The 24,411-nt window shown below is 33.6% G+C and overlaps 1 protein-coding gene and 2 long non-coding RNA genes across 18 annotated transcripts in view; 1 reads left to right on the top strand and 2 right to left on the bottom strand.

The window, feature by feature from the left end:
* Dscam2 (Down syndrome cell adhesion molecule 2) overlaps positions 1–3,170 on the bottom strand; it is a 956,598-nt gene extending 953,428 nt beyond the window's left edge. For all 16 annotated transcript variants that reach the window (XR_010281598.1, XM_064064644.1, XM_064064647.1 and 13 more), the window contains exon 1: positions 2,983–3,170. Coding sequence is in view for 15 of the 16 variants with exons in the window: in XM_064064644.1 (XP_063920714.1) it covers positions 2,983–3,016 (34 nt within the window). In the remaining variant the exon portion in view is untranslated. The remainder of the gene's footprint in view (positions 1–2,982) is intronic.
* Positions 3,171–11,043: 7,873 nt separating this feature from the next.
* On the top strand, positions 11,044–12,147 carry LOC135135271 (uncharacterized). Its single transcript, XR_010281483.1, has 2 exons — positions 11,044–11,333; positions 11,404–12,147. It is a non-coding gene; the product is annotated as an uncharacterized LOC135135271 (long non-coding RNA).
* An 894-nt stretch (positions 12,148–13,041) lies between these two features.
* LOC135135306 (uncharacterized) lies at positions 13,042–14,030 on the bottom strand. The gene is made up of 2 exons (XR_010281498.1): positions 13,599–14,030; positions 13,042–13,528 (listed from the first exon to the last, which is right to left on the bottom strand). It is a non-coding gene; the product is annotated as an uncharacterized LOC135135306 (long non-coding RNA).
* Positions 14,031–24,411: the final 10,381 nt, after the last annotated feature.

The raw sequence follows: 24,411 nt of genomic DNA on the forward strand, positions 1-24,411 counted from the left end.
CGCCAAAAATCACATCTTCATTGAAGACTTAAAAATGGCACACAATTAAAACAAGATGTGCCACTTCGCAAGAATGTGCAAAGTTCACACAAACTTCGCAGAAGTGGTGGTGTAAGAATTTTCGTATTAATGAGTATTCACAAACATACCGTAAACAGTTGTGTTCTTTCAAAGTGAATTTCCGGTAACTCACAACACTTAATGATTGTTGAATAGGCCAGAATACAGGGAAGATGTGTTGTGGAAGTTTGTTTAAAAGAACACCTTGGCAAATTTTTCATTTCAAATAAAATAGTGTTTCACAGTTGGTTCTTGCACTTGTATCGAAATAATCTGTAGTAAATAGTTTCCGAAACACTCTTTGGAATTGTATTGGTGTGGGATTTATACAATTCCCAAATTGACGCCTCACAGAGCCAAACAATACGGATTTAGTTGCAGCAACCTTTTAGTCAAAATTGTAAACAAATTGTATTCTGTGAAAACTATTAAAAATAACAAAATGTTTATGTTCCTGAAGTTGTTTTTTATTTTTTTGTGAGTAATTTAAAAATATTAAGAGTGAATTAAAAATTTTGCAATTCACTTGTGAATAACCACTTATTTGTCAGACTTGTTAAGGATTTAATAAACGCAGTTTAAAACGTCAAAATTGAATCAAAATGTTTTGCTTGAATATATTAATAATTTACAAAAAAGAAAAAAATCGCCAATGTCACTAGTACATACCAGCCATTTTTATTTTTGTGTACAATTATTAGTATTATACGAATGCTACGAAATATTTGAATCTTCGTGTTTCCCGGGAATGGGCTCCCAAGGTCACACCCATTCCGCAAATATTGCTGAACTTTCGTTACTGATATACTGTGTCACGGCTTTCAGTTTGAGTATTGGTATCTATTTATTATATGATCTAAGGTATTCTCACATTTTCGAGAAAATGAGGTGACTCGTTCTTAATTTTATCAATAAAAAATTCTTCACCTTCGATCTGCGAGGTGATTAATTTACAAAATATCTGGTTGACCGAGTTTCACTCGGCTCGTTTGGTAGTATTAGATCAAATTAGGACAGATAAATATGCGTATAGTATGCATTTTGAAGTACACGCGCTACTTAAAAATACACATTAAAAAAGAAATTCCATAAGCAGTCTTTGTTTTAAACACTGATAAGTGACATGTAGAGATTAAAGAACAGAAAACTGGAATTATTATTTGACATCTCATTTGTTACCCAAGTTTTCTCTCTGTCGTTTTTTTTCCTAGTTCTCTCTCTCGACTCTAGAAAAAGGTCACAACCACATTCTTACTGCCAGAAGAGTTTCGCCTCTGGTGTGGTTAACATACTGAGTTACCGTGCTCTTTTGTGTTATTCCTAATTTCTCAATCTCAACCCTGCTCCCGAAGATGCCATTTACGAAAGTGTGCGAAACGTTGAGCCCAAAAACTCAAATAACACGGTCCCATCCCCGAAAACGATCACATGTTGACACTGACCGTGGAACCTCTGAAATGAATGCTTGACAAAATAATCTCAATTCAACACACTTTCGTGTGCCTTTTATCCGCTCACTGTTTAGTTTTTGGTAAATTTTCTCACCTCAGGAGGTGAATTTCAACGTCCTCTATACAGTGGAGTATGTTTCGGTACGTACAATTGAAGATAAAAAGGTACGTCAAACGTACTGTCAGACTGTCACCCAAACTTCTCATATAAAACAATCTCGTGTTCGTGTAGTGCCATCTGATGTTGCCTAGCAACAGATATAATTCACTGCCTGAAAATTGCTGAAAATGCATGAAGCTGTAATTTTCAGAAGTTAAAACTATGATCAATCGATTTCTTGACCCAAAAAACCCCTAACCTGTAAATTTCATCGAAATCGTTAGAGCCGTTTTCGAGAAACCCATTACATATATATATATATAAATATATATATACAAACTTTGCTCGTTTAATAGTATTAGATTAGCCACGCTAGCTGTAACACGGTTGCGTACTATTTCGCTAAAGAAGAAGGCGGATTAAACCATAAATAAATATAAAAATAATAAACAAAATCAAGAGAGATTCGTAAAACACAAGTACAGGAGTAGAATATCTCATATAATTTTGGTAATGTTAATGATGCCACCTAATCAGCCGGCGTGATCACATCGTTTTTAAGTTAAATTGCAAAATGTTGATTTTTTTTCCAAAAATATGGATGTCTAGGGTGACAACTCAACACGGATCATACACCACCAGTACAGGGGTACCTTGTTTTATAACATTAAAAAAATTTAATATCGTAAATTTTAGAAATAAAGTGATCTCATTATTGGTGGGGATGACCAAATTTTGCTAACCATGTTCCCATCTACATTATAGGTATTCCTAATTTACATATAAAATTTGACAACAATCGATCCAATAGTTTCGGAGATTATCTGTGTAATAAAAACTGATACAGGCGCCAGAAAGAGAGACAGTTCCTTTTAGTAATAAGTTTCATAATGAGTTATCTCAAATGCAGCAATTAAAAAAAAAATTTTGCTGTAAAGGTGTTAGTAGTAACGAGTTCTCGAAAACCAAAATTATGTATGAATTTTGTATTTATTAAATGTCAGATATTATGTTAATTGCGCTGACTTTTATTATTATTAGTAATAGTCCTTCGACAGGCTGAGGCCTGTAATGAATGTGCCATGTATCACAACACTTAACAAATATTTAGAAATAATAGTTTATTTTTATTATTTATTCTGTTCGGTAGCCAGAATTTTCGGAGGCACAGACTAGTAGATGAAATAAAGTTTACTTGGTCAGAATCCGAAAAGCTGATGGGTTGCAAGCAGACAATGTTGTAAAGTATCCTAATGATTATTATGACACCCAGGGTGGATGTTCAATATTTACTGATAGCTCATCCCAACGAACTAATTCTATCGTTACTTTTACTAGCGACGGCTGTTAACAAATACTTATAATTATTACCTATAAGAGTTCCCACAACCAACAATAACAACATTCTAGAACTATCACATTTAAGCTTCTACACTTTGCTTCCCGTTTTACTTATTATTAACACAACGTACGATATATGTTTTTAGAAGTTTGCTAACACTAAAACTCGTTTAGGATCTATCTATCCGCAAATATTTTCGCGATATATTACCACTCAGTCACTGGACCACCGTAAGCGTCGCGATGCAGAGCTTGCGCCTTAAACATTCGCAACGGGCGGCGTCTATTTTGGAAAATCTGCATATGCAGTACAACAACTGTCGGAACAATCAATGCTCTGAATAGTAACTTTAACTTGAGTAAAACATAATTATGTTAACCTAGTGTTACAATTAACTGGTTTAAAATTAGCAAATAATCCTTCTTACGCTCGTGAAACAAATAGTCCTGTAAGCATGCATATACTTATACTTCAATAAAGATTCCGGAATTAATTTATTTGGACGAGTAAAATGTTTAATTTTAGTAAATGCAATGCAATCATTTTCGTATTTTATTAATTCAGAGAATTTTAAATATATATATATATATATATATTTTTAATAATAAAAATATGTGTCTAAGGTTATTTAGACTACAGTATTACCATTGTTTAAGTATATTATATACTTAAACAATGGTATTACATACCCACCCATTTTTCTCTAAAAATTAAAGAAATTGCTTTAGCGAATTTTATTTTTACTTCCCGAGCATAAACTAAGAAAGTATTGAAATAAGATACATTTAGCCAACAGATTACGGCATCTCAAAATTTTGCCGAATAAATTCTTTCGCAAATGTGCAAAATATGAACATGAATGATAATGCAAAATATGAATGCAATGAAATATCATTGCATTCATATTTTTTAGATTTGCTTAAAAAGGTGAAAAAAAAATTAATGAATCAGTCAATTTATTATTGATCAAATAAAAAACAAACCACCCCATTTTCTGGAAAATGTGAGAATACGCTCGTGTTTATAACAATAAAATAATGATAAGGTAAGAATTATAATAATAACATTCAGAATATTTTGTTCAATAGAGGCTTATGAATAATATTAGTCATCTGTTTTGGGGCGATAAACTCATTCAAATCAAACAAATGTCTACGTGACATTCTTCCGATGTAATGTATTCCCGTTGATAATGTGCTGTAAATAAATTGTTTGCACTCATAACCTTTTTTGATGACCTTGGCGCATTCAACAGCATGCGGGACATCGAACATCACGCACAGATGAGTTTTGCTAGGACGTCGTTGTTTATAAATAAAACTGGGCGGTCGAAATGTATTCATCCTATCTACCCGTCTGAAGTGCGGTCTTACCTAGGCTTGCCAACCTTGGAGCACAGATTTGCGGGAAATTCTCAACAAATATGCGGGACGGAGCTCAAAAACAGCGGGACCTGGCAGCTCAGGTGAAGGAAAGCGAGAAATTGTTAGGAACTGTGCAACAGTGGAAGTGGAAAGCTTTCGATAGAGTTAACAAAATAAAACACACGAACTAACTAATTTGGCCAAGCAGTCTTCCATTGATCTCCTAATTTTATTACAAACGATAACTAAAGTAACAATTAGAGTTAGAACTAGGTAAACTAATTAGTAACATATTATGACTTCTTTTTAAATGAATATTTTTCTTGTGATTTGGCACATTTCAATATTTTTTTATTCTTTAGCACAAAATCGTAAAAGTCTTTACATGAGTATAAAACGGGACCATTCGCGTCCCGCACACACCTTTCGCGGGACGCAGACTTCAAATCCCTAGAACCGGGACGTCCCGGCTCTCGCGGGACGGTTGGCAACCCTAGTCTTACCTTACTCGCTTCTCGCTTCTCTTCCAATTGTGCATCATTTTTAATAATTTACAGAAATAGTATTATTTTCAGCGAGACCGACACTTGGAAATTATTAAAAATAATAATATTATTATTATGTCGTGGATATGGATTTTAAAATCATCAACTGACGTTCCGTTAACGTTAGTTTTCCCATAATTTTCTTCGCGATGCGTAAGATCGGTTGCGAGCCACTGGTCTGCCAAGGTCCAGACGCAGCGCATAAATTTCAACCGCCTAGCCCTATTTTTTTAGTATTACACTACATCTATTCAAACTGCTATACGTGTCCTTGCAAAAATGTTGATGACGTCATCGCATTTTTTTTTAAATTGCCCCGTTACAAAAATGTAATGAGAAAAAAACATAATATGCATGCAGTCGGCATGTTTCCGACAGCGAGGGAAGTACTGTCTGATCTCTGTAGACTAGTGATGTGAGTGTATAATACAGGCTGTATAATACCACGGTTTAAAACTGTATTATACGGTATGTATAAAATGTTTTTATACCACTGGTATAAAATTAAATTTTTAGGTTATGTCAATCGTAATTTTTTTAACTTATTAAGTTACATTAAAAGCAATTTATCATTGCAAAATAATATTTATGATTATGAGGATGACAATGAGAATATCCTCAAATTGCAAGATGATGTAGATAATTATGTCGACATTGCCGAAGATAACATCGGCGTTGACGTTGATGAATCTGAAACAAATGAAGACTCAGATATGGAGGTAGAAGAAGCTTTCATACTGCACGTAGTTGATGAAGATCAATAAAACAATAGCCTCTACTTTTGTTATTTTTTTTTTTTTAATTGAGGAGAATAATGTTTTATTTTCATATTTACATAGTTTGTTTGTTTTTTTTTTATAATAAATTCTTCGTGAAGTGTTTTTCTTTTTTTACGTTTACCATAAAGCTAAAAATGAAAAATGTTGGCGCCAAAATTTGAATATAATACCATATAAAATACCGTATAAAACGGTATTATACCATGGTTTTATACCGCAAAAATAAAATACGGTATTTTTACATCACTACTGTAGACCAATTTTTTACTGGTATTTTCGCTTATTTCGTTTATTTGTTTATTATAATCAGATGCTACTTTTCTTGGTGGTGGAAAATTTTTAACAAAGTTTTTAAGTTTTGAAATACATTTCTTGTATTTCATGATAAACTATGTCTTCTACCTTTTGCAAAAAAGCAAATGTAGAATACAAATTTATTAAGAAAAGATAACTCTTGGACAGTCCAAAAATAGAAAATTAATGTTGGAGGTCAGAGTGTAGAGAGTTAGGCAGTGTTAAATACCAATTTTTACCTGATATTTTGAGAATATTTCAATTACTTTGACTATTTTCTAGGATTTTTTTTTTTGTTTTCTAATAGTAAAAAATTTTTAATACAAGAACATTTACCATTAAGAAATAACAAAGAAAATACCTTAAACCTTCTATGATTTAGGTAGAGTTCCCTCAAACATTTAAGGCGTTTATGGCTTCACACCAATTTGACTCCCATTATAATTCAATAGGCTGTCACAGCCGGATGTCTTAAACCCGCTCACCGATACCTACCTGAAAAGACCTTTTCTGGTAAAAGCACAGGGCAGGACTGAGTTTTGCATTTACCGACAACTGCGCCTTTCGTTTTTTTTATTTTAGGTAAAAACAAAGTAACTTTGTACTCAATCATTTTTTATTACAGCAAATTAGTTAGAATTTTGACATATACAGCTATTTACTTATTAACTACTACTGCTTATTTATTGATCGAAATAGTCACTGTCATCATCACTCGACTCTTCTAAATTAATAATTAACGGTTTTATCAACGGTGCCCTGTACTGGTCTTTTCCTGAATTTATTCTTCAAGAAGGCACTGTGTTTTGTAGCTTCTGCTACAAACCGCATTTCTATTTACAAATATATGTTTTCGGATCACCGGCAAAATTTTTTGCTACAATATTTCGAAAAATATTTAAAAATGAATTGTTACAAAAATACTAACTGTATTGCCTATTGTTATTATTTTTTATTGATTAGTCACTATTTAGTGTAAGACAATAATTTTTAAAAATTTTATTTATCTATGTATTTTTTATTAAAAAAATTAAGCTCGATAAACCTGTTTTTATAATTTGTAAATAAATTTAGTTGTGTTATTACATTTCTTTGCAATTTTTGGAGCATATGCAACTGCATATCTCTGCATATATTAATAAAGTAACTGCATATTTGTATAAATTTCATGCATATTACATGATCATATTTCTCAAAATTTTGCTGCATACTTTTCGCTCTCTAGTCATGTATTATTTTTAATACAACAGCAATATGAATGTACCCTCCGGATTTCAAAAAAATTGGACGGTGACATCGTCAAAATTATTTGATTTATCAAAAAACTTTTTGTGGACCAGTTTTCTATTATTGCGATTGAACTTATTAAAGATTTTATGTTTTTCGCTTTCAGTATCTTAATAATATTTTCAAATTTGCACAATAAGATTAAATAACTAAAGTACGGAAGAAACGTTAAAAACAATATTACTCTTAGTCCGGTCCTTCGCGTCTCGGCCGTCCCTGGCACGTGGCATGGTTTACATTTACAAAGTTTTATGAAAGGTCGGCTGTAAAGTACTTTAAACGTCAAAGCCATAAACGCCTTAAATGTTTGAGGGAACTCTGCTTTCATGTTTTCTCGATGTATCATTAACGCTCTAGTGAATGAAAAAATAAATCACCGTGTGCGTCTCTCGCTCTGTCTGTCTGTTTCGATTTTTAGAATTAGAAACTTTAAAATGTATGGTAGGAATATAGCGAAGATGGTAAAATGATGACCAAAATTTGTCTAACCATCCCCACAAAAAATGTGGTGTCATCTCAAAATTGTAGATAGTAAATATTTCTTTTGTACTGTTCTTTTGTACTGTTATACCTGAAAATGACAAATAGCATCTGACATGAGTGAAGCGTAGCTAATTTTACTTCCGGAGCGCAAGCGAAGGAAGTATTGTAATCGACTCCGTAAATGTAAATGATAAAACCCTAACAAAATTTGTCTAAACATTCCCACAAATAATGTGATGACGTCACTTCAAAATTGTACATAGTAAATGGGTTTTAAATTGTAGAAAATAACATAGTCCTACACATGTAGTTTTATGACTACATGTTGAGTTTTTGCTCAAAACGTCCAGATTTTTGAAAAAAAAAAACAAAATTATAAAACAACTGCGATTTAATTTTGAATCTGCAAAACCGAAATCTTGCAGATGGTTTACACTATAGCCCCTAGAAAACACATAGTATCGTCACTGTGGAGCAAACCTGGTGGAAACTTAACAAAAACAAAAATTATAACACCATTTGACAGACCGCGAAATTTAAAATGGTTTTATGTTGGATTTAATGATTGTAGTTTATATGCAAAATATGAAGTTTTAATTTGAATAAAATATAAAATTTAATCAATAAAATCTTATTTAATCAATATTAGTTATATTAATAGACAATTAATTGACTTTAAATAAAAAGACCACGCCAAGGCCACGTGACAACAACGGATTACGCGCTGTCAACTCTCTGCTGAGACAATTTGGTTCCAAACCAGGGGAATTTTTTGCGTTACCAACTGCATTTGCTCCACTCGTACAACAATGGATGACGGTACTATGTATTTCTAGAGGCTATAGTTTACACTTATGATGGACATGATAAATTTTTAATCAAAATGTATTTGCCAAAAAACTTATGACGTCAACTCACATATTTTGTAAATAAAAACATGTTAGATCTAGCAAGACTTTGAATATATCAGATGAGTTTGCTTTCACAGAATTGATCCCAACAGGTCACCCCAATTACAGGAATCATACGACTAAATAAAAATAAATTCATTGTTAACAAAAATCATAACTTAATTATATATAATAAAAAACTATTAAGACAAATCCCTAATACAACAGCATATAAAACTAGAAGAATCAAAGTGAATGTCACATTTATCAGCTATCTTATTGTACAAAGAACACATCAATGAAATTGGTGATCTAAATAAAATATTTGTGCACGAATAAGTTCTATAAAATAACAGGTGTTGGCGAATAGTAGGATGCGGTACCAGAAAATTTATCTTATTTAACAGTGGAGCACAGTCAACCTTATTGTTAAGAAGATTATACAAAAAACGTATAATTAGAATGTTGCGACACACACTAAGAGCTGTAAAGTTAAATCTTCCTAGTAGAGTGTCGTGATTAAATCCACGAGAAGTATATGCACCATCTTCCATAAAGGCTAAAAATTTTCTCTGAACAGCCTTCAGATTGACTCTGTGAACTTCGTAAATTGGTGACCAAATAATAACGCCATATTCCAGTCGAGATCTAATTAAGGAATAGAATAAAATTTTTAGAGTGTTCTGATTGGAGAACTCACGACCATTTCGAAAAATAAATCCATATATTTTGAAAGCTTTTGCTATTATGTCGGTAATAAGTATGTTGCACAAATGTAAATTTAGAGTCTCGAAAATTATTCCCAAATCTTTGAAACTTTCTAATCTTTCAGTAACGACACCGTCAATGTTATAATCGTATTGAATAATCAATTGCTTTCTAGAATATGACACAATTTTACATTTTGAAATATTCAGCATGAGTCGGTTTTGTTTACACCAAGTATACAAAAGATGTAAGCAAAATTGCAAGAAGGCACGGTACTCTATCGATTCTATTTCAGTATATAATTTGAAATCATCTGCAAACATTAGCTTTTTACATCCAACTACATCCGCTACAGTGGCGGCTCGTGGTGATTTTTGATGGGTGGGCAAAGCATTATAGGTGGGTTATAACATGTATGAAAAAAAAAATATATACATATATATAATATATAATTAATCACTTTTGTGAGAACGTGTTTTTGTTTTGGTGCTGCATGTCAATCAATATAATATAACAAATATTTTATGTATATTACATATATATTATTTTATAAATGTTACTTACAATGTCGGTCAGCAAGAAACAACGAGAACGTCGAAGACTCTTGCTAGAAGAGGTAAGAGGAGCAAAAAAAAAGGTTCGGCACATAAATAGATTTGTTAGGTGTTTATAGAACTATAAACTGAAATAATGATCCCAACATGTAAAGATTTTGAAATAACATGACGAGAGAACATTAAATTTTAAACCTTTGAGATAAGCTACACTTAGAAAAATCAGCAATTTGGAAAATTATTGTAAAAGCAAAATTAAAAATGCTAAATGAAACAAAAAATAAATTCTCAAAATACTAACAAAGTTAACAATAACAAATAAAATAAAAATAATTCCAAAATAATCGTTCTGAAGACCACTAATTACCAAAGACTCCTCCAAAAAACTTTTTAAATTTATCATCGAATTTACTTTAAGAGAAATTTGCGATTCATCTTGTCCCCGAAATGTATGTTTTTGTGTAGCCAAGAAAATTATCATATCGAATAAACGCCGAATTTAAGAGAATTTTCTATAGTTTCACTTCGTTTTCCAAGTAATTTTCGTTTATTCAGATTGGTCATGTTTTTGTAAAGCAGTAAGTAGCGATATATTTTATATCGCTCTTCTTCTGGAATTCTAAAGTGTTCGTAATTTAATTTTATGTTAAATAGCAGATAATTCCAACAGTTTTGTTTGTTGTTTCACTACCGATCAACCAATAGGTAGAGGTAATATTTATTGCCCGAACTTTGATGAAAGCCTTTATTACTGCCACGAGAGTTTGTGATGACCAATTGTTTCATTTCGGGACATGATCTTAATTTATAAACAAATAATTCATAAATATCAAGTTCCATACTACTGAATTTATTTATTAAAAACAAAAACTCAATGTCTTTAATGCCTTCCTTACCACCTCTCTAATATTATTTGCACAGCTTACAGTAGGATTTGCCATTAAAAAAAATTGCTAGAAAGTACCTACTTTGGTACCCGCCTAACTATTTGGTAATTTGAATAAGCTACATTTTATAATTAAATGCACTATCCGACTATCCGCAATGGAGTTTCTGATCTGACTGAATTCAATTGACCAGTAAAGTGAATGACGCGCGAAATTTGAACTCAGTTCATAACACGAGAGCCGTATTTCAGTTCCCCGTGTCAGGGCTATGAAAGTCTCAGCTGACTCCATAAGAAATACATGGGGAGCTTACGGAACGACATAAAGAGGTCACTGGCGTCACTAAAGGTGCTCCGACCTTGAAGAACATAGTTTCTTTTTCATTTTAAGGTTTTCGGTGAACGTTTTGTCTGGTTTTGTCAACAAGAAATGTCATATTATTTACGGAATCATACGGGATGTTGGGTTATGGGGTTAAAAACAAACGTAAAATTTATTGTAACAAAGTAATAGATACTTACGACGTAGTCTTACGATACATGTAAAAAATACTAGAAAATTCCAGGCTAAAGAGGTCAACAAACTGCAGGTTAAACGAAATAGTTTAATTTTCGATGTGTGCGTGTTTGAGCGGTCCAAGATTTATTTTTAAATTTTAGTGTGTAAAAAATTCTAACTCTAATAAAAACTGAGACGAGGTAATCAAGAGGAAAGTCTTTGCAGGGGTGGTGGAATGGTATTTTTGTATGGTTCGTTTTTTAGCCGCAAACCAGTTAACGAATACAGTGCATAAATTGGGAAAAACTCACAAAATGTATTACCCACTACCGGAGTATAAACTGCAAAATGTGCAGGTGGCATCATTAAATCGCCAAAAATCACATCTTCATTGAAAACTTTAAAATGTCACAATTAAAACAGGATGTACCACTTCGTAAGAACGTGCAAAGTTCTCACAAACTTCGCAGAAGTGGTGGTGTAAGAATTTTCGTATTAATGAATATCCACAAACATACCATAAACAGTTGTGTTCTTTCAAGGTGAGTTTCCGGTAACTCACATCACTTAATGATTGTTGAAGAGACCGGAATACAGGGAAGATGTGTTGTGGAAGTTTATTTAAAAGAACACCTTGGCAAATTTTTCATTTCAAATAAAATAGTGTTTCACAGTTGGTTCTTGCACTTGTATCGAAATAATCTGTAGTAAATAGTTTCCGAAACGTTCTTTGGAATTCTATTGGTGTGGGATTTATACAATTCCCAAATTGACGCCTCACAGAGCCAAAGAAATATGTCAAACAATACTGATTTAGTTGCAGCAACCTTTTAGTGAAAATTGTAAACAAATTGTATTCTGTGAAAACTATTAAAAATAATAAGCAAAATGTTTATGTTCCTGAAGTTGTTTTTTATTTTTTTGTGAGTGATTTAAAAATATTAAGAGTGAATTAAAAATTTTGCAATTCACTTGTGGATAACAACTTATTTGTCAAACTTGTTAAGGTTTTAATAAACGCAGTTTAAAACGTCAAAATTGAATAAAAATGTTTTGCTTGAATATATTAATAATTTATAGGAAAGAAAAAAATGACCAATGTCACTAGTACATGCCAACCATTTTTATTTTTGTGTACAATTATTAGTATTATATCGTATTATATGAATCACATACGAATGCTACGAAATATTTGAATCTTCGTGTTTCCCGGGAACGGGCTCCCAAGGTCACACCCGTTCCGCAAATATTGCTGAAGTTTCGTTACTGATCTACTGTGCCCGTGTAATCCTTATGGGTGAAATCGAGGCGTCACTTTAACGCTTAAATTGTACCATTAAAGTAATTTTCTTATATATCCCACTACCTGTACCATTAAGACTGATATTTTTACTGTTGATCTTGATACCAAACATGAACGGAACCGGTGGTATTTAAATAATAAATATTTAAATTCAACTTTTACCACTACATTTGCCTCGAACGTATGTCGTACAGTGGTTCATACTGCCATTGACTTCCCCCTCCACATAAATGGCTTTGATTTTCAGATGCTACAGATACGGCTGTGAATTTAAAATAATACATAAAGGAGATCTCATATTTGCAAATGTTTTCAGTCAATTGCCAAATTTTGATTTAAGAATCATCATCAATCCCAAGCTTTTTTCTTTTTACACATTTTTGCTAGAAAAGGAAAAACTTAGCATTCCTGATTAAACCTTTCATGTACAAGTAAAAATCACTTTTATTTTAGTACGAATTGGGTGTAAAACACCCATTTAAAAAAAAAATCACAATTTAAAGAACAATTTATTTCAAAACAAAAAAAATATTCTACAATAAAAAATTGCACTTCCTAATGCAAAATAATCTGATTCACTTTTGGTGAAAAACTGACCCACAAACTGTTATCTTGATGGGCCATTTAAATAGTCCTCGGACACTAATAGTTCTTCGACACTGTGAAGTAGGTTTTCTTCAGATCTTTCTGGTTCAAGGCCCAATAGCCAAAGCAGTGCTTCGCTCCCATCAGTTTGTCGTAACCTTTCATGAAGTTGTACCTCAACATTAGCTGTTTTTAGGCTGACTTGGGGATTAAAAGAATTTTCAGAGACAACAGCTCTGACTTCAGCTGATTCACTTTTCTTCAGATGTACGTCCCAAGCACGCAAATTATTATTGGTCCAAAATACATTATAACGTCTGTGTAGGGCAGGTGTAGCCATATGGTGACATACAAATGCACCTCTTGGGGTTTCACATGTTGCCTCTCTTAAGGAATATCTATGCATAATAAAACAAAATACGTCATAATTTTACTTGATACAGAATTTATCAATATACATTAACTTACCATAATCTTCTCGCATTATAGCTCGAATAAACTCTTCAACCACATTTAATTCAGTATACCAATTGACTTTCACTACATTATTTGACTGTAAAGAATTTTCGCCAACAAAAAAAAATGGCAATTGCCCCTATTGTTAACACATGTCTTTCTGTCATTATTAATAACAAATACAAAAAAACCAGTCCACAGATACATACAACCTAATGTGAATCAATATCACAGAACTAATATATCATCCAAAAATTGTGATTATGATTGTTTGTTGTGATGAAAATACGAAATCAACTGTCATATTTTGGGGATTTTCACGATCCAAACGTCACTAGCCCCGCAAAATATTCGCGTTCTTTTTCTGTCCGGCGTGTTTCTGGATTTTCCGTTTCACTCATGCGCAAGGCATTAGAAACGATGTACGTTACTTTGATCATGGCCGACTAGTATAAAGATTATGGCCTGTCCAAAGGAATGCCAAAGGTACCATACGTGCTGCCATCTATTAATAATTCAAAAACGACAAAAGCATTATTAACACTTTTTGAAAGGCACAAAGGCATTCATATCGAAACAAACCACCATTACACGTTTTGAAGTCAAGTCAAATTAAAATTTTGCTAAATTATTAAGTGTAATTATTAATAGATGGCAGCACGTATCGTACCTCTTGGACAGGCCATAATCTTTATACTAGTCGGCCATGCTTTGATGAACATCGTTGTTTTTAATTTGCGATATTTCTTTAACTGAAGCTTTTTATATAGTTAAACCTTCAGTAACAGGAAGATAATTGAACAGTCTTTATCGCTTGTAGCATGAACTAGTTAAGATTTCTACCTGTGCGGTGTATTTTGTCTGTAAAATCAAGCTCCCATAAGAAACTCATAGTAGAATTTTTGAATTATGAACTGCCGCGCATTCTAAATTCTAACCTTACTTTACTGGTCAATTGAGTCAGAGAATTGAGTCGTGTCTCCGACGAGGACGAACCATGCCGAGTGCTTCCGATTTTCAGGGTGGATTTGCCCACCCATGCTAGAGCGAACGCGTAACAAACCTGTGCGGACAGTCTGAATTAAATAATAGATTAAGCGTATATTTAACTTTTGTTGACTCTGCCACAGTTATATTTATGAAACAAAAATGCATATGTAATAATAAAAAAATACACATGTCAGATACGTACTGCAATAATAAATGTATTATTTATTCTCATCATTGGTTATTCGGATTTTTAAATTTATAATTCATTATAAAGTTTACACGGTGTCATAATACAAGAATATGATTATTACAAATTTTCATTTGATATGAAAAAGTATTTATTAATTATTATGGTGTTGCTCTTTTCTATAACAATAATATTCAAGAATTTTCGCATAACATTATTTTCCTTACTACCTTACCCATATTTCAATAGAGTAATAAAAATAATTACCTCTATACTTTTACAGTACAGAAGAAATAAAAAAATCGAAATTAATTTATTGAATCCTTGAATCGAATATCGAGAGATCCGATTCTGCAGCGTTTGAGATATACGTTGAGGCCAGGGCGTCCTAATGTGACTCGATCTTGAAATGTGTGGCAATTAGTAACTTTTATGAAATAGAAATATATCTGTGTCCTTGTTATGCTCCGTCTTTTCGACAGCAGGTATTTTTTGCTTCCAGTATGGCGATCCTGTTACTGTCATTTGGCCGTCAATTGCCTTGGTGGTAACACGTCTTCCACGACTGTTTGCTGGTTACCGGTGACACTTTCTCGTTGAATAGGGCTGGAGTTACTTTGGGACTGGAATAGTGTTCTTTCCGGTCCGTTAACTCAATAATTCTAGTACAGTCTGTCGTAACCTCAAATCGTAAACACATCAACCTTTCGTTGACAGATAGCGAAAATTACTAGCCTCGCGCTATCTTTGTTTAACACATAGGTTAGGTTCCTCTCTGTCGAATTCCGACCACAGGCAGTTTGCCGTACTTTCTAAAAGTAATAGTAGATCTAGTGACTTTAGGGCGTCCTGCCCCGCTTGAAGCAAGAAAACACGGATATGCAAAGACGCGCGTTTCGAATTCTTTACTCTCAATTACGTACATAGAAAACCGAACGTATGTCGTTGCTTACAATCAAGAGGGTGGACCAGGGTGGACTAGCCCATCCTCACATGAACCGTATAACGCCGAGATCTGACGCACTTTTTTACAACTGCAATTTCTCAGTTGCGGAAACTGCGGGATGTAATGAAGAAAATCCGTTGGCTTAAATGATGTTTACGACGATAATTATTTGTGTATACATATAAAATATTTTAAAAAAGAAAAAAAATCAATATTTTACTTCGTATCATAAACAATCAAATAGGGTGGGCATTGCCCACCCTGCTCACCCCGAGGAGCCGCCACTGATCCGCTAGATCATTGATGAACAGGATAAAAAGTAGAGGGCCTAAATTAGAACCCTGAGGTATACCTGAAGATGGAAAAAACGATTTGGAAATAAGATTTCTATATTTAACTACGTGTTCTCTTTCGTGTAAATATGACTGAAACAGTTTGATTAAGGAATTAGAGAAACCCAAACTGTTTAATTGTTCAACTAGTATAAGATGATCGATTTGGTCGCATGCCTTAGTGAAGTCGGTGTATATTACATCACACTGTCCTCTGTTATCAAGAATTTCACATACATATTGCGAGAACGAAGTCAGATTCGTGATGGTGGACTTTTTTTGTTGAAAACCGCGTTGATAAGGAGATATCATATGCTTGGTTGAGTTGTAAATGTCACAGTACAGAATCATTTCCAGAACTTTTGAAAAATTGCACAACAGGGAGATACCTCTATAATTGGTGACATAATTCTGTCTTCCTTTTTTCAAAATGGGGCAAACGTACGCTTGTTTCCATAAAGATGGAAATACCGAATGTTTTAATATTAAATTGAACAATATACAAAGTGGTTGTGCAAACGCATGTGCACAATCTTTAATTAGGAAAGAAGAAACACCATCGATTCCCATAGTGAAGGAATCTTTGCATCGCTTTAAACATTTTAATACGTCATCCACTGTAATATGCGACGTTTCAATCTTCGTACTGAACATGGGCTTTAGTGATAACTACTGTCCTGACACTGATCTAACAGATGCAATCGCCCAGGCGTTGTGTGGCACTCTCCGCGCGCAGTAATGTCGACCACTCGATGCGGTCAGCTACATCGAGTGCAGTGGCGGGACCTGATACTCGCGTGTTTGCAAACCATGTTTGCAAACTGATGTAACAAATAAATATAAAAATAAATAAATAATAACAAATAATTAAATAATGATACACAAAATAAGGTTATGCGCCAACTTCTGAAGAATTCTTGTTATTTTGAGAGTTTATAACTGTATTAAAATGTTGTATCACCACATACTGTTCTAATTGATCTTCTCTAAAATAAATTCTAGCTAATACGACCTGCCAAATGACCACTCTACACGTGGACGTAAACACTGAGGGTTTCATACAAGTAATAAACATCGACCATCGGGGTATCGCTGCTACCCGATACCTGCCGTCCGAGGTCCGACACGTTTACGCCCAGGCATCCTCTCTCTCGCGCGCGCCACTGTTACGTACTTGGTAGATAGTTGTCAGGACTTTAGTGATAACTGAGAAAAGTCTGCTGGACTAGGCTGGATAAACAAGCTGTTAGAATATTCAGCAAATGCATTTACAATATCCGGTAAGGATGAAAGTTGTTTGTTATTATACTCCATATGAGCTGGAATCCTCGATGTACCCTTTTTCGCTTGAATGAAACTCCAGAACTTTTTTGGATCACTAGATATTGAAGCCTCGATTGTAGCCAGATATTTTTTATATGGTTCCTTGATTAGACGTTTACATTGAGAGCGACGATGTTTGAGTAAATTATAATAATAATGAGTTTTGTGTTTTTTATACAACGAATAAATTGATGCCTTATTATGAATACTTTGAATTATTTCAGTCGTGAGGGTAATACTGACGATGACTAGAGCTTATTTGAAACCAGAAGTACATCGGGCGGGAGAGATGAATGCGCGAAGCGCGAAAATGGGCGAAGAGTATGGACGAGTCAGTGGCGGACCATTAGTGTTGTTATTGGGGTTTGTACGTTGCTCGTGTTAGTATAAGAACGTACAAAACAGGTCCAAAGAGTAAAGGAAGTTCGTTCTCGACGCCGCTGATTCTGTGAAAGTAGTGCTCATGCGCACTGAATAGTGTTTCAAATACTGGTATCTGCGCTCTTTTATTGCTGTGTACTTCTGCTTTCAAATAAGCTCTAGATGAAGACGAAAATTTTGGTACAGCCAGATCAAATAGTTTATAAAGTTGGGCATAAAATTGCGAAAAAGCATCTTCGACGTTGTCGATGTGTTCCAAGAAAGTCCAGTCAGCAGCTAACAGTAGATCATATAACAAAGATAGTTGGCTTTTTTGAAATTGTAACTTTCATTTAAGTTGTTAATTTGAAAAGCATACGACGAAATGAAAGACAAATTGAATGTTAATTTATTGTTATTGATGGTGGTGAGCTTCTCTTATATGCAGATGACACTACGTTTCTTAAAGAACACTGTAATTCTTCAAACCTACATAATATTTTGACAGATAACCAAGAGTTGTTAAAAACTTCATTTGAAAACTATAACTTGGTTTTAAATAAAAGAAAAACCAAAGTTATGATCTTTTCCTTAAAAAATACCACTAATTCTCCAGATAATACGGGCAATTCTGAATCAAACCTGTTAAAATTTAAAAGTTGTTAAAATGTAAACAGCAAATCAGATTAACGAATTTGACACTTTGCTATGGAAATTTTAAATTTAACATCCTTTAAATTTAACAAGTTTTTACAGAATTGCCCCTTATGAGTGTGTAAAATTTCTAGGTGTTCACTTAGATTTCCGTCTATTATGGCATAATAATGCTGAACACATTGTTGCTGAGACAGGAAAATATATCTTTTTAATTACTTAAGTCATTGCGTGATCATATTTCAATAAAGATACTTCTTTCAATATATTTCGCATATATTCATTGCAGACTGTCTTACAGTACATTGGTATGGGGACATTCTCCTGCTGCTGAAAGGCTGTTTAAAATTCAACGTCGTGCGGTTCGAGTTCTTTCTAATCTCCAATATCAAAAAGACTGCTGTGATAACCCAAACCTCCCGCCTTAAATTGACATTGAACAAAATTTGAAAAAGCCCGCTAAAATTTGAAATTTGGCCTTGGCTGTGATCGTCTACGAAAGTGAAACAATACGTTGTGTTTTGAAAACTGGCGGGAGGCGTTCGTTCATACAAATTGGCGCACTGCCGAGCGGGAAGTGTGACGGATTTAAAAAACTTATACCGCCCGTCTGGAAAATGGCGGATTAACTCTTCAGTACGTTATACACGGGGGTTTCGGGAGTCCCAAAAAAATAATAAACAAATTCTTTATGATGTACATTACGAAAAAAACGTAATTTTATAAAAATAAAATTGGCAACACTGCACACACCTAATGTGTGAATACGTCCGGCTTACTTTCTGTGTTCTTAGTAACGATGGTGACTGAAATCCACCTTCGCTTTATATCAGGCAAACATTGTTGTCAAATGGAATTTTATCAAATTATTACAAAAACAACACAGTCATATCTTTGTGCAATCTAACGGAAATGGTAATTAAACATGGTCTAACTAAAAGTTTTATTACTAGTTATTGTCATAATGAATGAGCTGTTTAGTTGTTAAACGTGGCAAAATAACCAATTTTAAAATCATTAGAACTCCACGAAAATGTGAGAACGATTTTTTTTACTATTTTTCCCAGACTCACCAGTAGATTGTTAAAAGCGTAGCGGAGAGGTAATCCGCCATTTTCCAGACACCCGGTATATGGAAAAAAAACTATGAGAAATAAATTCTTTAGGTCCTCAAGGGGCCTTGACCTTGGGCCCCAGGAGGACCTAAAGAATGTATTCCCCAGAGAAAAAAAAACCTCTATTCTCGGTCGAACCTGAGAACATAGAATAAATATTAGCAACCTCGCAAGTACAACAATAACACCTATTACTGCAGTCTCCGAAGAGGTCGATGGAGCAAGTGGCATCACCTCGGGAAATACTACCACAAGGACAATTAACAGCGTATTAGTCTCTAATGTTTCTCAGACAAATCAGCCTCAAACCATTAGAAGACGAGAAGAACCAAAAAAGCGTAAAAAGTGGTCTCTAGACATGAATTTACATATTATGCGCTTATATTATAAAATTACAAACAATGAAACTGATGTAAGTAATTATCGTACAGCTCTACACGAAGCCTTCAGCCGTGAGTATCCAAATTTTCCAGTTACCATTCAAAATTTAGCAGATCAACGTAGAGCTATAGTCAAAAATAACTACATACCTCAACTTACTCTAGAACAATTAAAAAATGAATTTTCCAAAACCATTAATCCACTTCCTGAAGATATCAACAACACACCACCAAATACATTACTGACTGACACATCTGTCACCAATTTGTCAAAAACAACATCTCAAAATAAGATCCCAATTATACCACAAAATAGTAACAGTAGTCTATCAAATATACCAGAGACACCAACTGACACATTTACTAAAGATTTATTAAACAAAACACCTCAAAATAAGATCACAACCATAACACAATTACCAACACACTATCAAACAGATCCCAGACATTAACTGACAAATCACTTAACAATTTATCAAGAACAATCCAAAACCAAATTAACATCACAGATAATCTACAAAACACGTACTACAACACCGAACACACATTAATCAAAACTGTAAACAACAATTTTAAATTTCACATTAATTTCCAAAATGAAATTGAAGACCAATTTAAATTAACTTTCGAAACATGTTCTAAATTAAAACCAAATGATAGACATTCACTTCCCCGCCAGTGTTATTCTAAAAAGTTTCTGACAATTGTAGAAATAAAGAACTCCTTGATTTTACCAAAATATCTCGTAAACTCGATCTCTTTTGAAAAACTTCATACAATTATCTACTGTGCAGTTTTAACTTGTATTCAAATTAACACATGTAAAGATAACATAATAAATACAAACACCAATCATATACCCTTCACCCCTCATTGGGAAACAAATTATAAAATTAATAACATTAGAAAACAACTAGGTCAAATAACACAGTACCTTAGAGGAGTTAAAACACCACATATCGTAACATGTATGCATTCGATACTGACCAACAATAATTTTCATCAAACTGATTACGATGAGTGCAACACAACACTATCCCAAATTAAAGATACCCTATTACAAAAGCTTTCCTTATATAGCAAAAGACTTAAAAGATACAAACAATCACATCTCAGAAAAATTCATAACACTAAATTTTTAAACAACGAAAAACTATTCTATCAACATTTAACTAATTCAAGCAAAACTCAATTATCCGGTGAACTTCCAAGTTCACAGGATGTAACAACATTTTGGTCAAAACTTTGGTCTCAAGAATTTGAATTTAACCAATCTCTCAAATGGATTCCTCATATATCCCATAAACTATCCACAGTTACACCAATGAATGATCATCAGATAACACTTGCCGAATTAATAAATACCATCAATAAGACACACAACTGGAAATCACCGGGGCCAGACAAAATCCATAATTTTTGGATAAAAAAATTAAATTGTGTACATATTCATTTACTACATCACTTAAATCAGTTCCTTCTTGACCCATCCTCCTTTCCAACATTCTTATGTGATGGTGTAACATACCTAAAACCTAAAGATAACGACACAAAAAATCCATCAAAATACAGACTTATCACATGTTTACCGACAATCTATAAAATATTAACCTCATGCATTACACAAAAAATCTATCAACACTGTTTTAACTCTGACATCATTAATGAAGAACAGAAAGGATGCATTAAAGGATCCTTTGGTTGCAAAGAGCAATTAATCATAGATTCCATCATCTGTGAACAAGCTAGAAAAGAAAACCGAAACATATATACTGCTTTTATTGATTAGAAGAAAACTTACGATTCTGTCCCTCATTCCTGGCTATGCAGAATTCTGGAATTATACAAAATTGATACTAAAATCTGCACTTTTCTCAAATGTTCCATGGAATTTTGGAAGACCACCCTCCAAATAACCTTAAATGAACAAACAATTCAGTCAGATCCAATAATGATCCGAAGAGGAATTTTTCAAGGCGATTCTCTTAGCCCGTTATGGTTCTGCTTAGCAATAAATTCCCTCTCCGATATCCTGAACAACTGCAATTATGGGTTCAATATAAGAATTAACAAACAAAGAGAAAACAGAATAAGTCACTTGCTGTATATGGATGACATAAAGATATATGCAAGTACACAAAATCAGTTAACAAACCTATTAAATCTGAATGAACAGTTTTCCGGTGATATTGGTATGTGTTTTGGTATTGAGAAATGTAAGACCCAAGCAATCAGAAAAGGCGTCCAACACCAAGTACCACATATAACCCAGAATAACGAAATAATCGAAGCCTAAGAACGAAATGATACATACAAATATCTGAGATTCTGTCAATCCTCCCACATCAATCATACCAAAACGAAAACACAGTTGAAAGATCAATACCTAGCGAGATTAAAATTAACATTGAAGACACAGTTAAATGGAAAATATTTAATGAAAGGAGTAAATACATTCTGCGTTCCACTGCTAACATATTCTTTTGGAGTCATTAAATGGTCCAAAACTGACCTTGAAAATTTAAACATCGCAACAAGGAAAATCTTCACACAGTATAGAAGGTATCATCCAAAATCGTCCATTGAAAGATTCTCATTACCAAGACAGAATGGAGGAAGGGGTTTCCAGAACCTAGAAAACTTATATCAAAGACAAATCTCAGATCTGAAGAAGTATTTCTTGAAACGATCAGAAAGAAATGAAATGTTTCGCACCATCACAAGAGCAGATTTGAACCACACACCCTTAAATCTGTCGAACACCGAAGAAATCGACACTCCCCACACAATAGACAAAATAATAAGTGGGCTAAAACAAAAACAACTACATGGAAAATTCTACAAAGACTTAGAAGAAACTCATCTCAACAAGAAGATCTCATTGATTTGGTTAAAAAAATCAAATTTGTATGCCGAAACAGAAGGATTTGTGTTTGCTATTCAAGACCAAGTAATCAATACCAAGAATTACAGAAAATATATCATCAAAGATCCGAATATAAGAAACGACTGCTGTCGCCTCTGCAAAGCAAAACCTGAAACGATCCAGCACATAATCTCCTCCTGCAGCATCCTGGCACAAACTGACTACAAAGCTAGACACGACAACGCAGCCAAAATTATTCACAAAGAATTAGCAACACTTATGAACTTAATCGAAGATACGACACCCTATTACACTTACATTAAATCTCCGTTCCTTGAAAATAACAAATACAAATTATACTGGGATCGCACAATACTTACAGACTTAAACATTACAGCTAACAGACCAGACATCATACTTATCAAAAAACACACGAACGAAGCCATTCTCATTGACATTGCTATTCCTAACACAAACAACATTATTCAAACATACCACACCAAGATTTCAAAATATCTACAATTATCGATAGAAATGAAATCCATGTTGAATCTTAAAAAAATTTCAATTCTACCCTTAGTTATCTCTAATGTAGGTGTAGTCCCAACTAGCTTAGTTGAGAATTTAAAGTCTTTGCATTTGAATGATTCAATAATTGTCAAAATTCAAAAAGCTGTTTTGTTAGGAATATGTCATATTGTTCGTAAGTTTCTCGAACACTCTGATCACGTCAGTCAGATTAGATTAGCACCAGTAGGTCAGAGTAGTGTAGGTCACTTTCCAAGTGATGCGCGGATAAATGATCGGTAGTTACGCTAGACTTTTGGGGATGGGGTGACATTAGAGAATAATAGCAGACTAATTTGTATGCTGTAATTCTAGAATCTCGGAAGTTGTTTTGTTAATCTAATCAATGCATATCATTACTTGGTCTTAGTACCCGTAATGATAGAAGTCTTGCCTGAATGCCGGTCATTTCCAGGTCAGTGGTGGGTCTTAATAATAATAATAATAAACTTTATTCACACCAGGTAATTCACCCAATAACAGGGAATAATATAAAAAACAAGTATGTCATACAATGTACAAAATTTAGATAAGGAACGTACAAATTAATAAACAAAAAAGGCTATTAAATGAAAATTAGACAATAATATAGTTTGTAGATTTAAATAACTAAAAAAGAAGGTATAATCCACCGGACCACCGATCTGTTATCGTGAAAGGTTATATTATGTTGATATAGTCCAAAAGGAAAATACATTTGTAATTAAAGTATCGACGCGGCACCACTGGATAGGGCACCTGAGGTTTTATTCCGCGCCTTGGCCATGTAACTGTAAGGAATGCGGTAGTGTCGAAAACACAAACGAAATGTTGCAATGTTAGCAAACTGCCAACTTCCGTACATCCCTCTGGCGAAATCAGGTGGCATAATGTTTAGGTTAATGAAATAGTAGAGTTAGCAATACTTAGTTTATTTAAGGCGTGTGTATGAATTGGGAGCAAGCAGAAGTAGAGTAATAGAAGTAGTTATTGTTAGTGTAGTAAAGAACAGTGAAATAAAGATGTGAAAGTGAGTTATTAGTATGTTTCCACCCTGGTAACCACTCATCAGGGGATTCATGGTAAACAGAGGTTATCAAAGAATTACGCATTGCCAAACTGTGCT

Source organism: Zophobas morio, unplaced genomic scaffold (genome assembly GCF_036711695.1).
Source record: "Zophobas morio isolate AGI-343-1 ecotype UQ-CSIRO unplaced genomic scaffold, CSIRO_AGI_Zmor_V1 ptg000024l, whole genome shotgun sequence".
Taxonomy (NCBI): domain Eukaryota; kingdom Metazoa; phylum Arthropoda; class Insecta; order Coleoptera; family Tenebrionidae; genus Zophobas; species Zophobas morio.